The sequence below is a fragment of the Caretta caretta genome, chromosome 1 (genome assembly GCF_965140235.1).
Source record: "Caretta caretta isolate rCarCar2 chromosome 1, rCarCar1.hap1, whole genome shotgun sequence".
NCBI lineage: Eukaryota > Metazoa > Chordata > Testudines > Cheloniidae > Caretta > Caretta caretta.
The window spans coordinates 262,944,622-262,965,609 of record NC_134206.1 but is presented as its reverse complement, the minus strand read 5'-3'; the positions used below and the strand labels follow the sequence as shown (position 1 = coordinate 262,965,609).

At 48.8% G+C, this 20,988-nt stretch overlaps 1 protein-coding gene across 3 annotated transcripts; it reads right to left on the bottom strand.

The window, feature by feature from the left end:
• Window positions 1–8,129: 8,129 nt before the first annotated feature.
• SMIM45 (small integral membrane protein 45) lies at window positions 8,130–20,191 on the bottom strand. 3 transcript variants are annotated; one of them, XM_048835282.2, is made up of 3 exons: window positions 20,060–20,191; window positions 13,212–13,286; window positions 8,130–12,685 (listed from the first exon to the last, which is right to left on the bottom strand). In XM_048835282.2, the coding sequence occupies exon 3, from the start codon at window positions 12,678–12,680 to the stop codon at window positions 12,474–12,476; it is 207 nt and encodes a 68-aa protein (XP_048691239.1). In that variant the 5' UTR covers window positions 12,681–12,685; window positions 13,212–13,286; window positions 20,060–20,191; the 3' UTR covers window positions 8,130–12,473. The 3 variants fall into 3 exon arrangements, with proteins under 3 accessions (XP_048691239.1, XP_048691237.1, XP_048691236.1); XM_048835280.2 differs by lacking the exon at window positions 20,060–20,191 and adding an exon at window positions 18,117–18,366 and having other exon boundaries at window positions 8,130–12,682; XM_048835279.2 differs by lacking the exon at window positions 20,060–20,191 and adding an exon at window positions 18,117–18,364.
• Window positions 20,192–20,988: the final 797 nt, after the last annotated feature.

Here is a 20,988-nt window from a genome sequence, read left to right as displayed (position 1 = left end):
CACCTGGCAACACAGTATCTAGGCACCACAGACAAGATTAAGAAAACCAATGTCCATCTGGCAGGGCCGTACTCTCCGTTCCTCCCATGATCTGTGCCACTTTCTTACGTGGGATTATCCTGCTGTTTATCTGCCAGGGAAACACTGCCAAGCTGCTCTGCCATCACCATGCCTGGGGAGGATAGTCTGCTCAAAGAGAGGTGTTTGAAATCTGGCCATGAAGGCTCATCCTGATCTCCGGTGGCACAGAATTCCACAGCGGAGGGCATTCCACTGAGAATGCCCCAGACCTCACCTGGGGCTCCATTAGGTACAATGTCTCCATCAGTCGCAGCTGTCTCGATGTGGTGAGACAGGAATCTGAGATAGTAAGGGCCTAAAACCCCGTGAGGACTACAGAGCATTCTCCTGTTTGGCTAAAGGGGGCATTCAGCACTTTGCCACCTAAAAAGAATCAACTGTATCTTCACTCCACGTCCCACCCCCCACACAGTCACAATGGCTGAGATCCTGTGCTGTTGCAACTTCCCAGTCTGTGCGATCTGGGGGGAGGGCAGGGCTGGCCCATGGGGATGCCAGTCAGGGCTGGCAGGGTTAGTTCTTTTGTGAGGTTTTTGAAAACCTCCTTTTTAAAAAATGTAAAAAGAAAAAAGAAAATTAGATGCCACTTTCTATTAAGGGAACATTCAGACGTTGCTTAAAAACAATTGCTTGCAAGATTAGATAACCATCTAGAATAACTTCTTCTGATGTGTTATTAACCATCTAGTACACACAGTACAGATGTGTCTGCACCATGCTCACAAAATCTATTAATCGTCTAGTAACTCTTTATATACTTTTATAAATGATGAACTCTTAAGATTATGAAGTGTGACTGAAAATGCGAAGGAGGAAAATTGCCACCCCCACCCCCGGTTGATGGAATGCTCCACCAGGTCTATCTGGTAGCTGGGACTTCACCACATGAAACAGAATGATAGGAGAATGGGACCCCATGCAAGATGAAACCTCAGGGCTAAACCCTGATGCCTGTTTCTACCTCCATGCATCAGCGTGTTTCAGGACAAGACCCCAAACTCAACCCAGTCCAGCTGCCCTCTTTGGACTTACATGCTGGCCCAGCTGTGTCCATCACAGGAGACATCATAGTATCTGCTGCAGAGAGTTGGCCCCCCAGAGCTAGCCCCTCAGCACACAGCTCAGGAATGGGACTTCGCATATTCCCACACCCAAGTGGCCCTTGGAGAATTCCCATGCCAAGTGCGTCACTGTATCTCTTGGTAGCCATGTGGTCCTCTTGACCAGTTGCTATCATGGATAAGTTCATGGGATGTTTCCCCTTGACTTGGGGATGTGGCAGAGGAGAAGCATGGGTAGCACGGGCCAAGACGCTGTGGAAATCTGGACCTGAGGGAAGCAATGCGGTGGGCATCTCTGACCCTGGATATGCAGCACTGATTTGCTCATCATGCCAGGTATTTGTTTGCTCTTCCATGCAGCCAAGAGGCACTCTTGTGGGCAAGGCTTGTACTCCAGGTAACGGCTGCAGATTCGACAAGGGCAGTTCCCCTCCTGGTGCTTCCTTCCCCAGTGGACAGTGGAGCTCTCTCCTTGCAGAGGCTGGTGGGAGCAGTTGCCGATCAGGTGGAGGTGCACAGCCGCTCCGGCGGAGGGTAAATGAGATGGAGCTCAGCTTCCGTGGTGCCAAACCATTGGCAGTAGTCCACGGAAGGGACCTGGATGAATGGGGAAGAGGGCACAGGATGGGCAGCCCGGGCCTACTCAGCTCCCTTGGGCCTTCAAGCTTAGAGTTAGGCCTGGCACTCACTCTCCCCTTTGCAAGTGGAATCTGCCTTGCGGAGTCCTGGCTGAAGGAGTTAGGGTGGGTTTCCATTCTCAGCTTGGGGCTGAGAGGCGCCGGCCCCCCACCTCCCACCGGCCGGGCCGATAAACCTGGGATGCGACTGGGGCTGGAGCAGGCTCCCAGGGTTGGAATACATCTGCGGACCCTGTGAGGGGAAGGAGTGAAGTCCTTGTCCATCCTAAACTCTTGGCACCTTTATGCTTCCTAAAGAAACAAATTCAAAGGGAGCATCAGTCTTCATCTACAAGGCTTAGTGCTGGCAGAAGGGCTTGGACTGGCTGGGCAATGACATTACAGGTTTTCCCATGTGCTGTCCTCTGCCAGTGGTCCTCAGCCCTGGCAGATAGCAAATATAAGAGCTGTCAAGCAGCCTCAAGCCACATGTTTCTGGGCATACACTAATCCCCAGCTGGGCCCAGGAAGAATTTCCCCCACACCCTCCATAACTGTACCATCGGGAGGAAGTGTTACCTTGCCTTTCTCTGCAGTGTCCTGCATCCTGGATACTGATCAGGTGCAGCAGTTCTTAGGTCAAGTCAAAATCAGCTCAAGGAAGGCTCAGATTTACCCAGCCCTTTGTCCTCCTCATCTGATTCTCAGAGAAGAGTCAGATAATGAGAGGGAAATTTAAGAGCTTACCTGGATCTTGGAGCGCAGCAACTGAGGGTAGACTGTCAGCTGGGACCAAGCAGCTGATGTCCCAGATCCCTCAGCTGGTGAAAGGAATATTCCACATTTCTGAGAGGGGGCAGCTGTGACCAAATCTCCCACAGACTGTGTTGGATCCGGCTGGGAAGTTTTAACCACATCAGTGCTTAGCAGGAGCGTTGATCAAAAGATGTTCAGATCTCCTGGCTTCTGTCCTGGCTGATGAAGCCACAGAAAATGCATCAGAGCCCTTCCTCCTGCCATCCATCCTTCCTGATCTCTCTCTCTCCATTGTAGGAAGTTTTTCCCGGCTTTGTTAAAAGTAAGTGGGAGAGAAAGAGACTTGGAGAGCTCGGGGTGAAACACAGCTGGTCCCAACAGCAAGAGGGAGTGGGCAGAGAGTGAATGAGAGCACTCATAAAAAGCCATGCTAGAAACTGAAAAACAAGGACAAGGGAATCAAAAGAGCCTTGAGGCACATGGGAATATTCATGGCTGACATTTCGACATAGAATCTTTCATCTCTAGGATTGCAAAGCACTGTCCAGCCTAGATACACAGGTTTTGTTCACCTACTCACTTCTACGGTGCAGCCACTTCTGGGGAGCAGCAGTTAGAGTAGATTGAAACAGGAAGGGGAGCTCCAGTCAAGAAGGAAAGGGAGTAGTCAGGGGCTGCTGCTCCACCAAGACAAGGAGAGAAGGGGGAGCTGTGTTTTGCCCTATATCTCTCCCACCCAACATTCTCTCTTACCTTAACCTCTGCTGGGGAGGAATGTTGCAGACATTCTGAGCCAGCAACTCTGCATGACAATTTGAGGATAACCATGTTCACCTGACACCAAAGGAAGATTATTTTAGACCAGCAGAATGCACTGATCAAAGTTAGAATATACCTGGGAGGTTAGGGTTAACACCTCAATCTTGCAAATTTTGCCATAGGATCTTTAAAGAGAATGAGTGCTTCAGTGCCTCGGTTTTATATCTCATCTGAAAAACAGCACCTCCTTCAGCACAGCATCCCCTAGCAACACACTGGGACATTGCAAATATACTACCTAAGATTGAACTATGTCACCTGCTGAGGTCCTGGCATTTCCTGCGGTCCCTGGGTTTTCCTTGGGGATTTTCTCACCAATTTAGCACCGCCCAGCCCCAGCCCTGCTTAATCTATGAACTATTACACAATCTTAAGCCAAGGTGCCATGGTTCTCTTCCCTGATTCAAGCCAAGCTCTAGCAAGGACACTGAGACTCTTAATCTTGGTTCTGGATCTCCCAATGCCCTTTTTGGCTGTGGGTTTCTCAATCTTCACTCTGGTCGTGGAGATTAACATAATGGTGTGTGAATCTGAGAAAGATGTTTGGAAGGGAACATGCAAGTGTCTGGATTCCCCTCCATTCTCTACCATCCTGCTTTTGTACTGAATGGTGAGACCTTTGCTTCCATCTGGTTTGTCAGCATTCCTGAAAACTCCCACCAATTTCCTCCAAAGTCAGGGCCTGTGCGAGGGACTGGCAAAGCATGAGGCAGGGTAGGTCAGGACAGAGGTGCACTGGCAGAGCTGCGTGAACTGGGGGTCCCCAGGACTGGAGTAACATGAGATGAAGCAGGACCATGAGAAGGGCCAGAACTGGGTGTTTACAAAGAGATGCATCGCCAGGGCTGTGAGTGCCGGGCACTGGATTGATAAGAAGGGGAGCTGTCGGATTTGCATGTATTGTTGGGGGATCCTGAGACTGGAATAGCAGTGAGTGCAGCTGGTTGGGTTACAAGTGCCCTAGCAGCCCTGTACAGAGGGTGCTTTTAAATATATTCCCTATCAATGTGTATAAGCCTCTTCCTGTTATACTTTGCCCTTGTTTGGTTTTCTGGGTCCCTTTGGCTTGGCTTCTCTCTTCAAGCAGTGTGCCTTGCCTGAGTCTAGCTTCAAAGCCTCGGCTGAGCATCCTGGACCACCTCCAGCCTCTGACCTACTTACAGTAACTGGGAGTAACCCCCATCACCATCATCATCCCCTCCCCTACCCACATCCAGCATTGACAGGACACAAGAGCAGCAGGGGGTAGAACAATGAACTGTTTGTGGAGGGCCTGAAAGGCTTGAAATCTTAGCATTACAGCCATTCCTGCCCTGTGACCCTAGCACATTCTTGCATCCCTAACGCTGCATTTCTGGCCAAGGCTGAGTCCATCCACATGGCATAATCAGAGGTTTGGATTCCGCAGAGACAGGTGAAATTATCAAAACATGCTGCACTTCTATGTATCGATACAATAACCTCTATACTCCATGTATTACTGAGACGGCACACTATGATCATTTTTATTAAAGGAACAATTTTGTGAACATTTTCAGTTGTTTCTGTTGCACACAAGTCAAAACAGAACAAAATGTATTTTATGTATTTATTTAGTAAAAATATTTTTGAAAAGTTTAAAATGTTCAAAATTTTAAATTTTTGTTTTTTTCCTTTTCTGGGTTTTAAAAAGGGTATCTTTTCATGAATAAATACAATTTTCAACCATATTTTATTAATTGTTATTATTGTGGCACCTCTAATCCAGAAGGGTCCCAAAGTGTTTCATCAATGATATATACAGAAATCATGCATTCCCCCTACCAGTGCAGCCATGGCTGGGGTGCAACCTAACAGCTATTTAACAACAACATAATAGGTATTTTAGAAGGGGATGTGAAGAATAACTTTTCTGTCTGAAAATCAACAAAGAGTCCGGTGGCACCTTGAAGACTAACAGATTTATTTGAGCATAAGCTTTCTGCCTGGGGGTTATTGTAGGTGAGCAGAATGTAATTACCCACATTGGAATTTGGCTAGAGTATCTGAGCTAGTAACACTTTCCTTATGAAAAGTGCCAAGTATTTTGAAGCTTGATTCCATGTCTCCATGGAAATACACAACTTCCAGCAGCACAGCACCCCTGGGAGCCTGCTGCAGCATTGGTTCAGTGCTACCTGCTGAATCATCAGCACCTTTGTTTGTCTCATCCTAGTATTGGCCACTCCCAGCCTTACTTCACTGGTGCAATTGCGGCTTGTTGCATTAGTACAACTGCAGGCCCTTTTTTAAATGCAGTCTTTTTATTTCATCTTTTGTGTTCCATAAAGTCAATCCACAAAGCAAGATACATAGAAAAACAGAAACAAAAAGGAAAGAAAATAAGGAGGCAAAAGTATGCCATGGCAACCCAGTCGTATAGTCAGACTGACCCTTCTGAATAGATAGACCAACAATCTAAAGCTATGGTGATTCGGAGTTCCTGCAGGCTGTTTTCATGACAAATACTCCAACACAAGAGAAGTTTTAGATTCCTGGACCAGGATTCAGCACATGGAAAATAAGGAGAGAAATGTACTCCTTGTAGTGTAACCAATTACCAACTATAATGGTGATAACTGGATTGCTAGTTATTGAATGCCTGGATTTACATTAAACCAGGACCTGCAGAGGTAGGGGCAGAGAGAAAATATTACCAAGCACTGGTTTTCTAAGTGAATATTATGTTGATTAATTTCTATGGTCCTATGAGAAAAAATTTGAGATGGAAATAGAACTATTAGATAATCTAGTCCAGTGGTTTTCAAACCGTGGGTCATAACCCAATACTGGGTCCCAGCAGCTCTGGTCAGTACCGCCGACTAGGCGGTTAAAAGTCCCGTTGGTAGTGCTGCCCTGCTAAGGCAGGCTAGGTCCTACCTATTCTGACACTGCGCTGCACCCCGGAAGTGGCAAGCAGCAAGTCTGGCTCCTAGGCTGCCCCCGCCCCAAGCACTGGCTCCACACTCCCATTGGCCCGTTCCCGGCCAATGGGAGCTGGGGGGGGCAGTGTCTGCGGGTGAGAGCCTCACGGAGCTGCTTGCATGCCTCCACCTAGGAGCCGGACCTGCTGCAGGCCGCTGCCAGGGCACAGCGCAGTCCGCAGTGCCAGGACAGGCAGGAAGACTGCCTTAGCACCTGCCCTGCGCCGCTGACCGGGAGCTAGTCAAGGTAAGGCTCCCAACCTGGAGCCCCTTCCTGTACCCCAAACCCCTCATCCCCGGCCCAACTCCATAGCTTGCACTCCCAGCCCAGAACCCTGCCCTCCTCCTGCACCCCAACCCCAGCCCTGAGCCCCCCCAAACCTGGAGCCCCCTCCTGCACCCGAAACCCCTCATTCCCAACCCCACCCCAGAGCCTGCACCCCCAGCCCAGAGCCCTGACCCCCTCCCGCACCCCAACCTCCTGCCCCAGCCTAGAGCCCCCTTCCACACCCTAAAATCCTCATTCCTGGCCCCATTCCACAGACCTCACCCCCGCACCCCAATCCTGTGCCCCAGCCCTGAGCCCCTCCCACAACCCAAACCCCTCTGCCCCAGCTCCATTGGGTTGCGGGCATCAACAATTTTATTCAACTGGATCGCCAGAAAAAAAGTTTGAAAATCACTGATCTAGTCCACTCCTCTCTTGTGGCCAGCGCAGCATTATTTCCAGTCCTATCATTTCTTTCTCTAGTGCTTTTTCCAGTTTAGTTATAAATGTTCCAAGCACTGAGGCTATCCCCCTTCCCTTGAGAGGAACATCCACAGTTGGCTCTCTCTCACTGGGAGGAAATATTTCCTGACAGCCAGCAATTTTCCTTCTGCTTAATTACTCCAAGATATACTCAGACCATCCAATACTGAAACGATTGAGATAAAGAATTGGCCTGCATTAACTACAAACATCCTTACCTGACGTCTTGAGCGGGCTGTGACTGCCTGATGTTAGAGGAGAGATTACAGCTTCCTTTTCTTTCTCCCTCAGGAATATTGTTCAAATATTGTTGCCGCCTGTCAATTACCACTGGAGACACCTGTTCTAGGAGCTAGCACATTAAGAATGGCCACAATATTGTGACATCAAGACCACAGGTCAACTCTGAGATGCAATTGCACAGTCGAGAAAATTACCTTTCCAATGACATATGGCACAGCCATCAACTAATCCTACCAGCCTAGAGGATGAAAATGAGATGTTAAGTGACTTGTCCAAGGCCACACAGGAAGTCAGAGGTAGGAATCTCCCAATTCCCTGTCTCATACTTTAGCCTCTTATATCTATGCCTCTCATACCTGCTTAGTTAACTGGGATGCTCAGTTATATGGGTTCTCTGCTCCTGCCTCAGGCAAATATCTTCACCATTAGCATCATTGGGAGATGTGCAAATGGTGACAGCGGCAAAGATGAAGGTCTGAATTCTACCACTTCCCACATCTGAAGTCATGGGAGAATGATAATGAAGGATTCAAAACACCTACTCTGAGTGATCCCTGCTCTGAGCTCGATGGATGAGTCTCCCTTGTGCAAGGGGCCAGTACAAAGCCTATGCACCACTTAAGTCCCTCTTAAGGCCCATAGGGGCTTAAGTGGTGCATAGGCCTTGTACTGAAGGTCAAAAAATATCACGAAGATCCCTGCTAACAGACCTCTAAGGCAGAGGGTAGGGAAACATTCCCCCTGCACTCCAATTCCTTCATATTTGGTAACCTGTTTAATCCCAGAGAGAATAAAAAGCACCCCAAAATATGATGATAAAAATAAACCTCAAGGACAATAAAGCACCAGAAAACTCATGTCTCTATACATATTTTATTACATACACTTATTATATAGACTTTTGACTCGAATGAGAATAAAGTACAAAGTAACAGTGGAAAACACCTGACTTTTAATGCTAATTTCATCAGGACCAGACAGTGCAAAACACACACTGCAAAACAACATCAAACAGAGATTTGGCGCTTCTGTTTCTTTTAGCTCTTAGGCTAAAGGTGGGGTGTTCACAGTACTGGTGTATCAGACAGATGAACAGAGAGAGGTATCATACAAGTTAAAGATGCAGATACTTGCTAGATCACACGTAGGCCATCCCCCTGCCCATGAAGGATTGTTCCCTAGAGTCTCCAAGGCCTTGTCCAGTCTAGCTTTAACAAGTCCCAAGTGACAGGGCTTCTACCAATTCCCTTGGAAGACTATTCCAAGACCTAATGGATCCCACTGTTGGGAAATGTTTTCTCTTCAATTTCAGACAATTAATTTTCTTTCTGGTCAATTTCATCCAGTTAATCCAGGGCCTGGGAGAGGTGGAATTAAAACACTTGAGACTACACACAGAAAATGGCACAGAACAGGAAAGAGGCCCAGAGGATACAGAGAGAGAAATGACGGGCCAATTGGTCCAGCCCCTACTCCAGCAGGACTGTTTCCTAGAGAGTGGGGTCTACGGGGATTCCTTTGCGAGCCAGAATAGGCACACACAGATAGGGCTTCCCCCGCACACTGAAGGTGGGGGCTGTTCCAGACAGTCATTCTGCCTGCCACATCCCACGGAGCATTGGCACGAGACTCAATCACTCATTTCCCTTTTATTTTTTTTTCTTTTGACTTAGTTTATGAAGGTGAGTGTTCTGCTGGTGAAATACAAGAGCGATTGTGGAGTTCATGCTGGTAACATTCCTGGAGACCGGAGTCCCTCCCACCTACACACAGACACAGAGTTGGAGCACAGTACAAACTCCCCATCACTTCCTGACAACGTACATCCATCCAGGGCTGGAGGGATCGCCCGTGGTGGAGAGGAGAGGTCAGTCTCTATGGTTCGGTCCTTCCTGACCCTTTCCGTAGGAACAGTTAGACCCATGACTGTAAGTGGGTGGTTGAACTGGCTCCCAGCCATCTCTGGAGGGCAGACTCCACCTGTGGGATGACTGCCATACACACAGTAATATGGATTCTTTCATAGAGAGAGAAACTGGGAACACCAGAGAGAGAGAGAGAGAGAGAGATTTCCTTATCTTGAGTCTTTTCAAAACATGGAACCTCGGTCTTACGGGGATATTTTAATCTGTCCCTGACATCTCTGAGCTCCTGACCTCTAGTACAAAGGTTTTTATTGCTACCCCATTGCTCAACCTGGGGTCCATTTGCATTGGTGGCCTAGCCACCACGTTACAACAGTCAAGGCCCAAGAAGCAGGTCTCTAAGTTGAACTCAGAGACTATGGCTTTATTATTTTGAGTGACCTTTGGGCAATAGATATTGTCAATGTAATTGAGGGCTGCCATTTATCTGTATTCATACTGAGGAACAAAATCATTACCGGATGATACGGTGATGTTGCACTGTGACATTTGCACCTTCACAGCCTTGATTCAGCAAGGTACTGAAGCATGTAGGACAGGGGTTCTCAAACTGGAGGTCGTGACGCCTCAGGGGGTGGTGAGGTTATTACATGTGGGGGTCGCGAGCTGTCAGCCTCTACCCCAAATCCCGCTTTGCCTCCAATATTTATAATGGTGTTAAATATATTTAAAAAGTATTAATTTATTAGGGGGGGGGGTCGCACTCAGAGGTTTGCTATGTGAAAGGGGTCACCAGTACAAAAGTTTGAGAACCACTGATGTAGGATAACTCGTGTGCGTACATTTAGGCACATGCTTCAGTACCTTACTGAATCAGGGCCCATGTTATGATATCTGCATCAAGATCACCATGTTCCAGTCTGAATGTAGGGACTCAACTGTCTCACATTGACAGACCCAAGAAGGTCCCACCAGTTGGGACCTTGGTGTTGGTGATGATGCCTCATCTGACCAGGGCAGATGAAATGGCCAATAAAGGCCAACGACATTTGCCAGGCGCTGAGGACAGTTTCCATTTGTACTACAGCCACCACTGCTAACATAAATGTTATTCCCCAAGCAACCCGCAATGACAAGTCACCCACTTAAATCGACATAATATGTTCTCCATCCTTCATTCAGTAATGGATGAAAAAGCTCTGTCATCAGTTTCCAGTGAAAATTATCACTGGCTCCAAAACTCTCATCCTAGGGACTATATATGCTGTGAGCTGATCCAAGAGCCATGATGGGGGAGGAGCCTGTCTGCACCCCTGCGTCTAATGGCTCTTGCTGCACACTGGAGCCATCACGGAGCGCGGCACTGAACCAGCACCAAGAGCAGTCTGATGGTATGGAATGTACTGAAGTATGTACAAAACAGCAGCACTTTGTGTATGGTATGGAATGTACAGACATGTGCACAATAGGGCAGCAGGGACTGTGTTACAATGGTACAGAATGTACAGAAGGGTGGCCGATAGGGCAACAACGGCAAATATGCAGCAGGATATATCAAAAGGTGGCCATGGCTGTGCTGCACTGGTATGGAATGCACTGACAGTGGTACTGTATGGAATGTAGATAACTGGGCATGATTGGTCAAGACTGGAGTTTTATAATATATTACGTATAGAAATGAGGACAATGGGGTATTAGGGACATGTTAGCATAGAAAGTGAGAAACAGCCAGGGTCATGATGGATCAGCAGAGATACAAAGCACCATGGAACAGGAGCCAGTGTCTTACTAGAGTTCTAAGCAGGTGTGGCACAGTAGTACCTGCTGGGGAATACCTCATGTCCTAGGCTCGGAGTTGGGCCAGTGTTATCAGCTACGATTTGCACGCTATTCGCAATGAAGAAAAAGGTGCTGGATTCCCACTCTCCCATGGAGTCACATTTTCTTACAGTACTTTGTTAGCAAATCAGCCCTAGGAAAGCATGGAGGAAAGTGCAAAAACAGTGTACGTATACACATTATATGCTTCACAGGTGGGATCTAGAAAGCACAGTCATTAGTAGTGCCCCATCTCCACCTGGCTCAGCATCCCTTACCGGAGATTCACAGTGAAGGGTTCTCCAAGGAGCATTTCACAGTTTTCAGTGTGGATGACAGTCAAGAGGGTGTAGCACCAGAACTGATGCACTAAGGGATCCATTTCAAAAAATGCTGTAGGACAGACGACTGTACGAGTGCAAGTCTACTCATAATAAAGGACCCTCCATCCCTGGGTCATGGACAGGTGAAGAAGATCCAACGTCTAGTCATGATAAATCCAGAGCCCTGGGTCAAGGAGAGGTGCAAGACATTTCCTGGCAGGATCCACACAGACCTCCTTAACTGAAAATTGCGTGCAAGAATTTAGTGCTCATGAAAGTTGGTCCTGCTTTGAGCAGGAGGTTGGACTAGATGACCTCCTGAGGTCTCTTCCAACCCTAATCTTCTATGATTCTATAAAAGTACCAGATTGACAGCCCTGGAGACTGAAGTCCTCTATCCCCCAAACAGGTACAACATGAGCACCAATAAAGCAATCTTTACTCCCATTGCCCGTCCTGTGTGTCTCACTCCTGAGCTAGGAAAATCACCTCTAGGGGTGAGTAGGGAATTCACTCTCCATGGCTCATTCAATCCATGGCATCTCTAATGAGACTCCCAGCACAGATGGCAATTCAGTGGCATTGGTGATTTCTGTGATGTGCACAGTTGTCCATGAAGAACTGGACTGAGAGCCTCCAAATTCATTTTACGTAAGTCACCAAAGAGGTATCTGATGATAACACCTTTCAGATCCTAGCAAATTGGGCTAGATTTAAACCAGTGACCTAGCAGTAAAAGGATCTATGTCCCATATCAAGTCTATTTGTTATCATCTGGTGCCCATAAGAATTTTTTTAAAAAGGTAATGTATAGGTGCAGGTATCCTCTAATGGATAATGAATAACAGAGACCTTTACCTTTGGTGGATCTAAAAATCCAGGCCATGGAGTGGTGCAGGAGATCCTTTGCTGAGTAATGAGTATCTTGTCTAGGGTAGACCTGAAAGCCTTGAGTTAACAGAGGAGCACAAACCTTGCTTCAGAAATGGAGAAGAAGAAGGAAAAAAAGAGGTAACTCTGGTGATTAACAGAGACCTGTGTCAGCAAAGAGTGAAACTACCCTTCTTCAGTCACCAGACAGTAGATTCTCTCCTGAGTGAGGAGAAACGTGCATCCAGACCAAACCTTGTTAGCCAGGGCCCACCCAGAAAAGGCTCTGTTTGGGTGTTTTTCTAGAAACACCCCACATGCAGAATACTAGACCTCAGGCACCCCAAAGGCAAGGTTATCCCGTATCATCAGTGTTTTCCGAAGATCTCGTTCCATGATCGGCCTTTGCGTCCGCCACTTGTGGGCCTCCTGTAGGCCCGGCTCAAAGTAGTATATGCAAGCTCCGAAGCCCACCAAGATGAGAATGGAGATCATCAGATACACTGGCACAAACCAATCCAAGAAGTGGGGCATGGCTGCTGGAGAAGGGGGAGGGAAACAGATGTAGATGGATTAAGGTGAGTGACAACATGAAACTGATCAGACATAAGGAGACTTGTAGAGATTACCTAACTAAAAGGACCCAGGCCACTCCATCCTCATTTACACCCCTCCTGCATCCAGTTTAGAACATAGCTTTGCCCTATTTTAATGCCTAGTCCTGCCCTTTAGTACCCTGCTTTGCCCCAGTTTGGCAATCTACTTTGTAAGGTTCAGCACCAATTATGCCCCACTCTGCCCTGGTCAAGCACCATCTTTGCCCCCAGATTGCACTGGGATGTTCTCTAGTCTCCCAGTGTGTACAAACAAAGGCATTCAGACTGCACTGGTTGGGGGGGGACTGGATTTTTTTTAAAAATTCTCATTAACATATTCATGTTTTTAACTTCTGCTTTTCATTTGACTTGGTCTCTGACTTCAGATCATTTGCTGGCTGCAATGCATCTAAACTGATGTGAAGTGTTCATAGAGTGGGCCTAAAAGGTGGGCCTAAAAGTGACTTACCTTGAACAGCTGATTTTTCTTATCCGAATTCACTCTTGGGTTGCTTGTGATGTTCCCTTTTCAAACCAATATACCCTTAAGAAAGGCAAAACAAGAAGCACTCAACTTACGCAGACACAAAACCCATCACCACTGGCATTAACTATCTGCCTTGTTAGTCTCAACAGAGAGGCCAAGAGCTGAATGGGTTATAGAGACCAAAATCTCCCAGAGTTGCTACATTCACATCAGAGATGAGGCACTTGGCAAAAGAGGGTGGGGAAGTTTGCATGGCTGCTGCTTGTACTATGTCTGATCTGTAAGGCTGTGATTTAGTCACGGAGTCCGTGACTTCCAAAGACCTCTGTGACTTCAGCCAGCACCGGCTGGGAACTGCAGGGTCCTCTGCTGCCTGTGGATGCTGGGAATCGTGGGGTAACCCGGCTGCCCCAAGCCGGTTGGCACCGCCCACCACTCCCAGCTGCCGTGGTAGCAGGGGGGACCCCCACCATTCCTGGACACCGTTCCCGGCTGTGGGAGGCGGCAAGGGAGATCCCTGCCGCTCCCAGCCGCCGCGGGCGGCAGGAGACCATCACTGCTCCTGGCCGCCGCTGGTGGCAAGAGGACTCTCGCTTCTCCCGGCTGCCACATGTGGCGGGGTACTCCTGGAACTCTCTGCTTCCGTGGGTGACGGGGGGGGGGGACACATGGAGCTCCCAGCCACCACAAGCAGCAGGGGGGAACCCACAGAGCTCTCTGTGGCCACGGGAAGCCAGGTGGACCCCCACAGCTCCCAGCCGGAGTGGGAGGGAGGGAGGAGCCCCGCAGCTTGGAGCCACAAGCGGAGGGGGACCCTGGAGCTCCAAGCCTCCTGGAGTTCCCAGCTCACTCCCCAGGGACAGGTCATGGGCTTCCTTTAATTTTGCATTATTGTCCATGACTTTTACTAAAAATATCCATGACAAAAATCTTAACCTTACTGACCCATTCTCCAGCACTATAATTCCTGCAACTGTCACCATTCATAGCACAAAGTATTTTACAAACAGTAACAAATCCATTCCCAGGGGCCCCCTGCAAGGCAAGAAAGTATTAGTCTCCCTATTTAAAGCAAATTTATAGAGAGGTGATTTGGTCAAGATCACACAGGACATGTGTCAGAGCCAGGGACAGAACCATCTTTTTGGACTCCCAGTCCCCTCCTCTTACCAAAACACTGTCCTAAGTGTTTTGCAAGCAAGGGTAAAATAAGGAGACCAAATTCAGCCCTTTCCCAAGCAGGACCAACCCCCACCGAAGACAGCAGAGATTGTACCTGCACGTGCCAGCTCTGCATTTTGTGCAGGGGATTTTTGGTTTAATTTTCATTTCTGATCATCATACATTTTGGTGACCAAAACAAAAATCCTCAATCACAAGAGAAGAGGCTTGGAAAGCAAGACAAGCACAGAAAGCATCTGCAGTTAGGCAGAAGTTACAATGGAGACCTATTTAGGGTTGGATTTTCAAAAGCACTCAGCATTGCCCTAACTCTTCTCCCTCTAAAGTCAATGGTAAAATGACCATTGACTTCAACAGGAGTAGAATTAGGCCAATGTTGAGCACTTGAAAATGACACTGTGACAGATACTGCAGTATCTTTGGGGGCCACTGTATTACATTTATGAATGGTTTATGTAAGACTGTGTTACACTCCATGGGGGAAGGTTACCACAGTTTCTCCTGAAGCTAAAAACAGTGGGAGTGATTAAGGCAAGTCATTGAGTCTAAACAGCTCTGCAGGGGTACCACTCAAAGAGTTTCTGAAAATCCCTTACGGATATCCCAAAATAGCTGGCTCAGCTGGATCTGACTGCCAGTCACCCAGGAATATACCTAATTAAAATATCATATAGCATAAAATTAACTAAGGCAAATGCCTTCTTAAGGATGAGACGACTGTGAGAAAATGAAATGTGAAGGGTGTAAACAGTAAGCAGGGAGAGAAATTATTAAGGATGATCCAGGAATATGGCAAAGAGCAATAGGAAGTATCTCAGCAAAGGGGAAATTTAAGATGGCGATCAATACACCTTTTTGTAACAGGGATATCTGCAGTATTAGACTATAGCACCATTTCCCAAGCAAAGTGATGAAAACGCCTCACTCAGTTATTATTCAAAATTGGACAATGCCCTGGAAAATGTGCTGTAGTGAACAATTCTGCATAAACCACAGTGGAGGAATGGACCGGACGTGACCTGACAGATTGCTTCCATCTCTGATTTCTATGACATGTTGAGGGTTTTAGCTAATTTGGTACCATACTGACTGATTTCATACAGTTCTTGTTGATTTTTTTATACTGGAGCAATCAACCAAATCAAATTTGCATAAGAGTGCATATGTGGGACTGCTTTTCCCCTACTTAACCTGTCAGATCATTTCCCTCAGCTACCAAGATTCCCCCCACCCCGCTAGTACAGAGCAAGTCAGCAGGAAGTGTAAGAGTGAACATGATATTCATTTCAACCCTATGAATCACATTTTTTATCACCTCAGATTCACAGGACTAGATATCAAACCACCAGTGATTCTCACTCACATGCACAGGGATAAACAACAAACTGTCAGATCTGAGACTGGGAAGGAATCTCCCTTCTCCAGTCTTATTCACATGGATCTTGGAAGGTTTCAGAGTAGCAGCCATGTTAGTCTGTATCCGCAAAAAGAAAAGGAGGACTTGTGGCACCTTAGAGACTAACAAATTTATTTGAGCATAAGCTTTCGTGAGCTAAAGCTCATTTCATCAAATGCATCCGATGAAGTGAGCTGTAGCTCATGAAAGCTTATGCTCAAATAAATTTGTTAGTCTCTAAGGTGCCACGAGTACTCCTTTTTTTAGGGATCTTGTAAGTTCATCCATCTTCTAAAGCCTTGAGGGGGAGGGATCAGGTGGGTTTATCCTACATGCTGAGGGATGCACTCATGGATTTCAGTTCTACCTGTCTTTTTTGGTCATGTTCCTACAACTCAACATTTCTGCAACCTCCCTGGCATCTCCATTTCCTTGTCAAGTCCTTGAGCATTTTTTCCCCTTTCTTTCACTTGATTGCCAGCTCCCATCTCGTCATGTCCACTATCCTCTTCACGGAGCCTCTCAACATCCCCCTTAATCATCTAGAGGGGGGGAACCTTTCAGTGACAGGAGGTATGACTTCCTCCTCATACCCTGGAATTAAACAGGTAGTCTCTTCCTCAGCTTCATTTCTGGACATCTTTTATAAATAACTTTAATCACCCCCACCCCCTCCCACACACAGTGGATAACAGTAGTTTTGTGTGGGAAGCGGGGAAATGTACATCTAAGAATGGGATGTCATTCATCCCAGTCTTGTAATGAAGAATGGCAGAGAGAAAAGTGGTGGAAAAGGAACCAGTCCCCCATGTCAGGAAACACCGATCAGGTTGGGATTTGAAATATGGCAGAAGATCCTTCAATCTAGATGCCTGTTTATCCATTCTCTACCAGTAGCACCTACTTCTTCAAAGGCTGATTATGCCAGTGAAATTTCCATATTACCCATGCACAACAAATGACCCTGCATTCTTCACCTTGGCACTTACTGAGCTATCTGAGTGGGGACCAAAGCTGCCAGGATCAACTTCCAAAGGTGTCACAGGAAATTACATAAAACCCTGGCTAATGTAATGGATGCCTGAAGTGACACCAATGGGGAGAGGGAGGGAAAATGAACAGGTAACTAACTATTGCTAAGCTACCACAGGTGGTGGGGGAAAGGCTGATTTTATGAGTAATTTCCCTCCCACATTTCATCCACTTTCAAAATCTGAAAGTGAAGTTATAGTCCAAAAAGTGACAGTAAAAACTATACCGTGAGTTCTCTACTTATACTCCCACTGTGACCTGCAGATTCCCATCTATCCTCAGCTCACCAGCCAAAAGATGATTTTTCTATCTGCTTCCAACTGAAACTCCACCTTGGCTTTGCCAGTCCCTCTACTCCCTCTGCCTTCGACATCCCAAATGAAGGAGTTTGCAATCAGATCTTGGCTGGACATATTGTGGCAGATACGTGAGGCATATTAGAACCCACCTCGCTCTCCGACAGTGATACACTAGCTCTGCAGTCAGCTCTTGTTTTGGCCAGTGAAATGAGCAGATTTGACTGAAAGACCCCGAGAGCAGATATTCGGACTAGAGAAGGTGTCGATTTTACACAGTGGGTCCGCTGACCTTAAGCAGCCTTTAACCCCCACTGTGCTAATATTTTCAGTGATTTTTTCCCACTGTTAGGTTCATGCCTTTTTAGAGGTGAAAAAAAGTCATCTACATTTGAGCTGAGGTTTCAGTTAACTAAGTTCAAGGGGACCCCTCTCCTCCTTTAAAAAACCCATGATGCACCCCACACTCAACACCCCCCTGCAGCAGCGCCTCTTCAGATTGACCATTTGTGCTGGACACCAGGCTGGCTGGAGGTTTTGTGGAAATAGCTATGATGGCATACTGGGCCTTCCAGGAATTTGAGCACCAGTCCCAAGTGACTGAGCAAAAACCACTTGGGCAGGCGACGGTGAGCAGGGAACCGGAGAGAGCTTGCAAGGGCTGCCCGACACCTGCCAGTGAGCCTCCTTCCACTGGCCAAGTGAAGGAGGGCTACTGAGACACACAGAGGGCTGGATCACCAGGGGCCCTGGCCGGGGCACGGATGTTCAGCAGCGGGATTCTTCCCCTGCTAGGTCTGGGAGGGAAGATGTCGAGCTGTGGCTCCGAGACAGAAACCCGAGTCCATCCCGCCGCAGCGCGCCCGTCGGGTGTTGCTGGGGACGCCCGGACACAGAGGGGCTCCAGCCAAGCCTGGGACGGGACTGGCCCGGAGGCGCAGCTCGCCCGCCCCGCCTAGGGGTCCGGCACGCGCCACCTACCGGGCTGCACGAGCGTGGGTCGCGCGGGGGCTTCGGGCAGCGCGCGGACGATCCTCCGGTCCTCGAGACTCCGGGGGCGCCCCTCGCGCGTGACGCCGCTGCGCGTGACAGGACCAAAGGGAGAGAGGGACGGGGGGGGGGCGGGATAAGCGGAGCAGAGCGCGTGAGAGAGCCGCGCGCCGGCCCCCTGCGGCTACCCCTTGTCCATCAACCTGCGAGGCACCCCGCCGGCCCTGGCCCCGCGCACGGGCGGGGCGAAACCTTCCCCGACCAATGGAAGCGGCGCGGAGGCCTAGATGTGCTGTTGCCATAGCAACAAGGCGGGGAGCGCTTCAGCGCACGTGGTACAGAGCGAGCCGGGATCCGCGCGGGGCCGGGGGCCGTCCCACGAGGACCCAGCAGGGAGGCTCTGTGCGGGCCGGCGGGCTGCGGCTGGGGCGATCGGCTTGTTTGTGACCTGCCCGACTGTGAGCCAGCGGCGAGCCAGGGGGAGGGGCTGGGCTGCACGGGAGGGGGAAGCTGGGCACAGGGGTGGTTGGAAGGGCTGGCGGCTGGGATGCAAGGCCGGGGCTCAGGAGCTCATTTTCCCGCCCCCCACGGTGGTCTGAGAATGGGGGGCGGGTGGAGCTCCCCCCTTAGTGTAGCTTAGCCCAGGCTCTGCATCTTCTGCACGCCCCAACGGAGCCCTGAGACCCCCCGTCCCTTCCCACAGCAGACTCGCCCCCATCCAAAGGAGTCCCGAACAATGCCCCATCGGCTGGAGAAGACCCGCACTGGCCGAATGCCCGCCCGCATCGATCCGGAGGAGTCCTGGCCTGCTCAAGCCCCGAGCCTTCCCCTCCTACACAGGAAGGTCCCCTTGGCCAGCTGCAGCCAACCCCTGCATCGCCTCCTCAGACACCAAGCCGATGCAGGGTAAAGCCTCTTAGCGCTGTGATGTTTCACTCAGTGATGGGCTGCTCAGCACCTTCTCTCTCTCACAACCTTTTCTTTCTACCCTCCCCTTCCACACTTCACACGCTCCTCAAAGTCGCGCTATCACAAACTCACCCAAGGCCCCTTTGGTTTTCAGAGCACCTCTTGAAGGCCACAGCTTCTCAGGCACATAGAGCCTTCCTTTCAACACGCGGTGGCCACAGCTATTTCTCAAGTCCCGCCATTACTGTCACAGTTAAAATCATAACAAAAGGAAAAAAGACAGGAGCCCAGCCTGCTGCCTGTCTGCTTTTCTCTCTTCCTGGCCCCTTGACCAGCTGCCACCCTGTTTGGCTGGGCCATTGTCCTTATGCCTTTGGCCAGAGTATTTCCCTTTGCGGCTCCAAAGCATCTCCCACGTGCAGGTCTTGAAGCTGGGCCCAGTGGCGGAAGGCGATGTAGAAGCAGGCGGGGTGGCTTTGCAGGCTAATTGTCTCTTTGGAGGTGAAAATCCACACTGCAGGGTGCGAACAGAAGTCGCCATAAAAGGAGGAGGCAAGGCATGTGCTCACCAGGCCAGGCATTTCTTTCTCCCCATTCAAAAGGAATGGCCCTTCCTGTTGGGGAATCGAACCCCGGTCTCCCGCGTGCCAGGCGGGGATACTCACTACTATACTAACGAGGAATGGGGCAGGGCTATGTGCTATACAGACCTCCTACAGATCACCTATGTCCAGCTTACATCACACCGTGGCCTCCACCAGGCAACAACACCCCTTGCTCTCTTCTTCCTAAAGCCTTTGGCTGCAGGCAGCAACAGCCCTGGCAAAAGCCCTGTCTCTCCTCACATGCACTTGCCCAACAGGCCGCCTTTGGGGGGGCTACACAGATCTTCCCACAACACCTGACTTGGACCTTTTCCTCAATGAAGGGCTGCTCAGCACCTTCTTCCTCTCACAACCCTTTCTTTCTACCCTCCCCCTTCCACACTTCACATGCTCCTTAAAGTGACGCTATCACAAACTCACCCAAGGCCCCTTTGGCTTTCAGAGCGCCTCTTGAGGGCCGCAGCTTCTCAGGCCCGTAGAGCCTTCCTTTCAACACAGTGGCTGGACGTTCCAAACTCAGCCCTTTCCAGGATGGAATACGCCGCTTCCAGATGTTGGTGCCCAGGAAGAATTCCTCTTACTCTTCTCCTGATTCACTTTCCTTCTCCAAGTGGAAACTAGGGACCAGCTGCTGCCTCTCTGCAAATGGATGCAATCAGGCTGACCCACTAAGCTTGTGTCAGGAGATTTCCCACCCAAAAGCAATACCGTGACTTGGATTTGAGCCGAGGTTGCTGCGGCCACCGCACAGATTAGTAACCACTATACAATCAGGGCCAGCACTGGTGAGAGCTGCATCTTGTTATGAGAACTACTCTGGATAAGAAAGCACCAGACACTGATGAATTGCATATTCTTCAACAGTATAGAAATGCTTTAACTCGTTATTCTGTGCTAAAGTACTGATAAATAACCATGAAACAAAAAAGGATACCAGGGCTGCAGTTTCTTTGATTTCCAGAAACACCGTGGGCCTGATTCACCACTGTGTTACTCCAGTTTTACACTGATGTAAGTCCATTGATTTCTGTGCAAAACCAGAGTGAGGCAGTAGTGAATTAGGCCCTATATATTAATAAAGCATTCAGTATGGTGCCTTGGAACTCATACAGGATTATAATACCAATTTACAAAGGAGGTCAATATCCTTATCCCCATTTTACGATGGGGAACCCAAGGCACAGAGAGATGAAAGCCCAAGGTTAGATAGTAAATCACAATGTGCATTTTAAACTTATATAAAAGAAAGATTGGAGGTTTGGGGTTGGTTACATCAAGGGAAAGGTAAGCTACTCATCAAGGTAAACGGTACAGGTCAGATTCTCTGCTATGTCCAACCTCTGCTGGGC

Excerpts from the sequence above, each read along its gene's own strand:
- SMIM45 (XM_048835282.2), bottom strand. The coding sequence starts at position 12,680 with ATGCCCCACTTCTTGGATTGGTTTGTGCCAGTGTATCTGATGATCTCC.